Below are 7,353 nucleotides of genomic sequence, written 5' to 3' on the forward strand. Positions count from 1 at the left end.
GACAATTAGGGGGTTCAGTCCAGTGTTCAGTCCTTTTCTTTAATATTTATCTATAATAATTGGTAGTTCTAAGTACTTATTTTCCATGTTTTTTCCCCCACGCTATTTAAAAGTGGTACACAATAGGAGAGAGACAGATAATATCTCCTTTCATCGTTAATATCAACCATAAAGGAAAAGGGCAAAGTACGAGAGTCATGCTATTAATTGTCCATAGCAGGGATGGAGAGTGAGCTGGTGAGGTAGGCTGGTCAATACATATACTGAACATGTAACCACAGTAATGGTGGCCAGTATATCAATTAATTAAAAATGTATATTGAAAAATTAAACAGAAATTGTAGACCTTTAATCTTTTCCAACATGTCAACAGACACTTAACTTCAAATAAGTCTGAAACATTTCACAGTGTTAATTTTCTCTTTATCCCTGGTTGATGTACATTTCAGATTCTCTTCAACCCTATCACAGAGTGAATAAATGTAGAGCGTTTGTAGACTTTAAGAAATAAATATTAAGTGACAGTTTCATCAGTATGTGCTTAAAGAAAGTCATATCACAAAGATCTCAGATGACAGTGCCCACCAACTCTATGACAATAGAGAATTACTTGTAAGCACCAAAGTGTGTTAAAGTGTGTTTGTGAAAATAATATCTGAAAATGTCAGTTGATGAACATAATACTTCTATTTGCAATAGCAATTTATGATATATGTAGTTGAATAATTTATGATATATGTAGTTGAGTAATTTATGATATATGTAGTTGAGTAATTTATGATATATGCAGTTGAGTAATTTATGATATATGTAGTTGAGTAATTTATGATATATGTAGTTGAGTAATTTATGATATATGTAGTTGAGTAATTTATGATATATGTAGTTGAGTAATTTATGATATATGTAGTTGAGTAATTTATGATATATGTAGTTGAGTAATTTATGATATATGTAGTTGAGTAATTTATGATATATGTAGTTGAGTAATTTATGATATATGTAGTTGAGTAATTTATGATATATGTAGTTGAGTAATTTATGATATATGTAGTTGAGTAATTTATGATATATGTAGTTGAGTAATTTATGATATATGTAGTTGAGTAATTTATGATATATGTAGTTGAGTAATTTATGATATATGTAGTTGAGTAATTTATGATATATGTAGTTGAGTAATTTATGATATATGTAGTTGAATAATTTATGATATATGTAGTTGAGTAATTTATGATATATGCAGTTGAGTAATTTCTGATATATGTAGTTGAATAATTTATGATATATGTAGTTGAGTAATTTATGATATATGTAGTTGAGTAATTTATGATATATGTAGTTGAATAATTTATGATATATGTAGTTGAGTAATTTATGATATATGTAGTTGAGTAATTTATGATATATGTAGTTGAGTAATTTATGATATATGTAGTTGAGTAATTTATGATATATGCAGTTGAGTAATTTATGATATATGTAGTTGAATAATTTATGATATATGCAGTTGAGTAATTTATGATATATGTAGTTGAATAATTTATGATATATGCAGTTGAGTAATTTATGATATATGTAGTTGAGTAATTTATGATATATGTAGTTGAGTAATTTATGATATATGTAGTTGAGTAATTTATGATATATGTAGTTGAGTAATTTATGATATATGTAGTTGAGTAATTTATGATATATGCAGTTGAATAATTTCTTATGATATATGCAGTTGAGTAATTTATGATATATGTAGTTGAGTAATTTATGATATATGTAGTTGAGTAATTTATGATATATGTAGTTGAGTAATTTATGATATATGTAGTTGAGTAATTTATGATATATGCAGTTGAATAATTTCTTATGATATATGCAGTTGAGTAATTTATGATATATGTAGTTGAGTAATTTATGATATATGTAGTTGAGTAATTTATGAGATATGCAGTTGAGGAATTGATGATATATGTAGTTGAGTAATTTATGATATATGTAGTTGAGTAATTTATGATATATGTAGTTGAGTAATTTATGATATATGTAGTTGAGTAATTTATGATATATGTAGTTGAGTAATTTATGATATATGTAGTTGAGTAATTTATGATATATGTAGTTGAGTAATTTATGATATATGTAGTTGAGTAATTTATGATATATGTAGTTGAGTAATTTATGATATATGTAGTTGAGTAATTTATGATATATGTAGTTGAGTAATTTATGATATATGTAGTTGAGTAATTTATGATATATGTAGTTGAGTAATTTATGATATATGTAGTTGAGTAATTTATGATATATGTAGTTGAGTAATTGATGATATATGTAGTTGAGTAATTTATGATATATGTAGTTGAGTAATTTATGAGATATGCAGTTGAGGAATTGATGATATATGTAGTTGAGGAATATTCCATGTACCAACACTACATGTAGGACGGTCATAAGACATTCCCACATACGGTACACACACACACATAGAGGCATTTTTCAGCTGTGATTTTACCAGTCAGAATTCAGAATGGATATGACAATGGGCCAGCACAGGACGTGATACACCCTTTCAACAATCTACTTTTTCATCTTCTTGATTTATTATTTCATGTTATCAAGCTCACGCTGACTGACAAATCCCTGCCTATTACTGTGATTAAAAAGAGCATATGAAACACTGTTTTTCATGAGGCCTTCCTGTGCATCTTCCTTTAAGCACCTCTGTTTGAACACCTCTCCTGTCCCTGATCCATTCCATATACAGACATTTGCGGATCTTTTCAGTGTCCATGTGAAAGATAGTGATTGCGAGGCGGGAACATTTGAAGTTTAAAAAAAATGTTGTTAACACCCATGTGAAATGAAGGCCTGCAAAGCTTACATATTTAAGTCTAATAGCATGAGATGAAAGTAGACAAACATCAGAGTGTGTGATATGAAGGTTTAGTCAGTGGACATTCTGAACCTTGTTTGAAGTCAGTAGGTCTCATGACCAAGGAGAGATTGAAATTTTACATTTTGAAAAATTCATGTAAAATCTTGTAAAATGGACAAACTAAAGTGTGTGCAATATGTAGGCCCACTGAGTGGAAATTCTGAATCTTGTTTGAGGTCATTAGGTCACATGACCATTGAGCTATTGAAATTAAAAATGTAAATAAATAATTTAAAATAGTGCGAGATGTAAATCAACAAAAGAAAGTGTGTGCAAAGTGTGCCTATGCCATCGGGTTTTAGCTACAACCAGTTTTGAACGGTTTAGGAGTAATGGTCAAGAGCTATTGGAATTTGAAACATTTGATTTGTCACTATGTTGATGGTCCCTAACTGCTGTTGGTGGCCTTAAGGAAAACTACAGGTAAATGTCTGTCCTGAAACTGTCTTTACCTCAGTATTTTTGATTTTACGAGACAAGTCAGTTAAGAAAAAAATTCTTATTCCCAATAGAACAGGAATAGTTGGTTAACTCCCTTGTTCAGGGGCAGAAGGACAGCTTTTTACCTTGTCAGCTCAGGGATTTGATCCTGCAACCTTTTGGTTCCTAGTCCAACCACTCTAACCAATAGGTTACCTGGAAGTATACTTCCTCAGGTATATCATCTGAAATAACCCCCTTGACAGGCGCCCTGCTTAGGAAATCCATACGCAAAACCTTCCATTCAAAAATATCTTTTGAGCTTCTTCTGTTCCGCAGACACACAAAAAAAACGTAATAAGACCAGCTCGTGTGACTCTCACCGACGCCACCTCACCCAACGCATTCATGGTACTCTTTATGACGTTGAACCGATCCCCCAGGTAACATTGATCCAAAGCCTTCACTCCATCTATAAATTATTCTATCTAGTTATTTCTTAGTTTCCATCACAACTTTATTGATGTAGTTTCCTTTCGTTTCCACGACTACTCAGCATCATTTTCATCAGCTTCTGCCATCTTCCCTCCTTTCTCAAACAAGGCAACATGGTGCATCATCCAGAAGCATACAACATCTCTTTTCCAGAAGTTCAAATAGGAATTTTCAAATGAGTTTTCATTGGGAAGGCAGAGAAAGCATTTTCATCCAAAGTAATTACTTTTGCGTGTGAAAACACAGAATCCTACTTATTACTCCACAGGCTTAATTACGCCGCTTTTGTTGTACAGAACAGGGCACCTGGCTCATGCCCGGGAGGCAGCTTCAGCCTACACAGGCGCCTGGGCTAGATTAATCAAACCTCCTAACTTGTCCAAACAGTTGCAACTAAAACAAGAGTTTTGACAAATTCAGGCAGGTCCCTCCCCGTTTCTGGGTATCTGCTTCCGTTGCACACAAGTGAAAAGAAGGAGGTGTCATGACGTATTCAAAAGACATAAAATCATCAAGTCTGCTATTTCTGTGTTTAGAGTATTTAAAAGAGAAAATGTGCAAAATGTTCCAAATGTCATCATTTTTTAATAGAATATAATTCAATGCAGTAGGTTGGCTACTTTGACAAGCCTTGACAAGGATTAAGCAACATGGTTCAGAGAAATATGGGTGAGAGAGAGAGAGAGAGAGAGAGAGAGAGAGAGAGATTTTCCCTTTCATACAACACTGTACATAGCCATAATATAACATTTGAAATGTCTCCATTCTGTTGAAACTTTTTTTGAGTGTAACGTTTACTGTTCATTTCTAATTGTTTATTTCACTTTTGCTTATTATCTATTTAACTTGCTTTGGCAATGTAAAAATGTTTCACATGCCAATAAAGCCATTTGAATTAAATTGAATTGAGAGAGGAGGCTGATGATTATTATGTAAACATGAACCTACTATGCATCACTGTGATTGACATTGAGCCATGACACCCCATTTCAGATCCAAGCCTCACCATCTAGGGACAGAGGCTCTCATGTTATTTCAAATCAAATATGTTTTTATTTGTCACATGCGCCGAATACAACAGTTGTAGACCTTACTGTGAAATGCTTACTTACAAGCCCTTAACCAACAATGCAGTTCTATTGTTAATACATGTAGCTCAATAAACACCAACAGTTTACATACATATTATACATTAATTGTATAATCATGTAAATTCTAAACATTGGTGAGAAAATAGAGTGATTTTTGAATCAGCCGTAGGGACCTTTACAATGTGTAGGCTAGCCCTGGTGCACAGAAGACTCTCCTTTAACAAAAAGCAAGCAACCACACAGTAAAAAATATCGTTTGAAATAAGGAAGTGATTTCAAAGCCGTCAGAGGAAATTGAAAAACGTTGCCATGAGAGCTCTGGTGTCCAGCGATCTAAACTATTGAGTGTAACTTTCTCTTGGAGTATATATTTTTTTGCATTTTAACGGAATGAACAGTTGTGGAATGAAAAAGAGAGGAGTTCAAATGGGCTGAAGCAAACTGGATTATTTACCCAGTTTATTTCAATCTACATACTTCAAGATGAATAGCAACAATAAATTGTCTCAGTCAAGTGCCATAAGAGCAGAGGTAAAACGGCATGAATCCGTTCAGAACACAATCAACAAACTGTTTAAGCAGTTTGAGAGGGTTGGTGATCAGCAGCTCCGTTCTGGCCTTAAGGTTTACCTCCACAGTATTCAAGGTAAGCTCTCCTCTCATTACAACATGGACAAGCTGTGTTTCACTTCAAATGAGAATATCCCATTTTCAATTGCTGTGACCTATACCATGGTGTTACTGAACTGAACTTGTCATATAGCATTCACACGTGATTTATGCAGTTTTATGTTATAAATTAGTTTCTAGCTATGCTCTCTCTTGTTTTCGATGAGCCAATGTGAGGTCTTTCTTATCCCATCTACTATTGTACAGTTACTTAGTGGTCCAGTCTGTTTGTCCCCCAATTTGTAAGTCGCTCTGGATAAGAGCGTCTGCTAAATGACTTAAATGTAAATGTAAATGTATTAGAAAAAACAACTGACTTCAGATCCTGATAAGATCAACTTCTTGTAGCTTCCTGTGTTTGACTGAGGTGGGGACTCTTTCTTCCACACATCCTCTCTATCAGTTAAGTGACAACAATTGTAACTAACCTGTCTCTGTGGTCATTGCCATGGCAGCAGGTTTGTTCAACCCAGAACTCTGGGCTTCTAGCCTACTTCCTGTCTGTCTGCCACTCTTCTTATTCTTCTGTTGCTCTCAAAGCCACTTCCTCTCAGACCAGGACAGTTTCTCAGCACCATAGTTTGCATGTGAATTATGTCACTTTCGTCACTTCCTTCACCCACAGTTGTTTAGTTATTTTCTTGACTTCACAGAGACACAATGTATTACTCTCATCCTCATTGTTAGTCTCTGTTTAACAAGTGAATGAGATTAAATGACATAAAGTAATTGGTTAACCATTGCTTTGTGGATCATGAATGTATGATTGAATAAAGGAGAGCTATTCACTTTCCTGTTTGACGGACGAGACAAAAGTCACTAGAATAGTGGAGAGCCACTGGTGCTTTACTACTCTGTGTCTGCGTCCCAAATGGGACCCTATTGTCTTAATACTGCACATGTTATTATTATTTAACTAGGCAAGTCAGTTAAGAACACATTCTTATTTACAATGACAGCCTCCCCTAGTCTAATATATATTCAAACATTTATTTGACACACAGTGCCTTCAGAAAGTATTCACACCCCCTGACTTTTTCCACATTTTGTTGTGTTACAGCCTGAATTAAAAATGTATTAAATTGAGATGTTGTGTCTCAATACCCCATAATGTCAAAGTGGCATTTTGTTTATTGAAATTTGTACAAAGTCAATTAAAAAAAATGGAAATGTCTTGAGTCAATAAGTATTCAACTCCTTTGTTATGGCAAGTCTAAACAAGTTCAGGATTTAAAATGTGCTTAAGAATTCACATAATAAGTTGCAAATCAAATCAAATTTTATAGGCAAGATACAGTAGATGGTATCGAGTGCAGTATATACATATGAGATGAGTATGTAAACAAAGTGGCATAGTTAAAGTGGCTAGTGATACATGTATTACATAAGGATGCAGTAGATGATATAGAGTACAGTATATACGTATACATATGAGATGAATAATGTAGGGTATGTAAACATTATATTAGGTAGCATTGTTTAAAGTGGCTTGTGATATATTTTGGACTCACTCTGTGTGCTCACTCACTCTGTGTGCAATAATAGTGTTTAACATGATTTAGAATGACAACTTCATCTCTGTACCTCACACATACAATTATCTGTAAGGTCCCTCAGTCGAGCAGTGAATCTCAAACACCGATTCAACCACAAAGACATGGGAGGTTTTCCCAACACCTCGCAAAGAAGGGCACCTAATGGTAGATGGGTAAAAAAGAAGCAGACATTGAATATCCCTTGAAGCAT

The 7,353-nt window shown here is 33.7% G+C and overlaps 1 protein-coding gene across 1 annotated transcript in view; it reads left to right on the forward strand.

The window, feature by feature from the left end:
• Positions 1 to 5,201: 5,201 nt before the first annotated feature.
• LOC124032236 (arf-GAP with GTPase, ANK repeat and PH domain-containing protein 2-like) overlaps positions 5,202 to 7,353 on the forward strand; it is a 25,505-nt gene continuing 23,353 nt past the window's right edge. The window contains exon 1 of the mRNA XM_046344483.1: positions 5,202 to 5,584. Within this exon, the coding sequence (XP_046200439.1) occupies positions 5,422 to 5,584 (163 nt within the window). The 5' untranslated portion in view covers positions 5,202 to 5,421. The remainder of the gene's footprint in view (positions 5,585 to 7,353) is intronic.

This window comes from Oncorhynchus gorbuscha, linkage group LG03, assembly GCF_021184085.1.
Source record: "Oncorhynchus gorbuscha isolate QuinsamMale2020 ecotype Even-year linkage group LG03, OgorEven_v1.0, whole genome shotgun sequence".
NCBI lineage: Eukaryota > Metazoa > Chordata > Actinopteri > Salmoniformes > Salmonidae > Oncorhynchus > Oncorhynchus gorbuscha.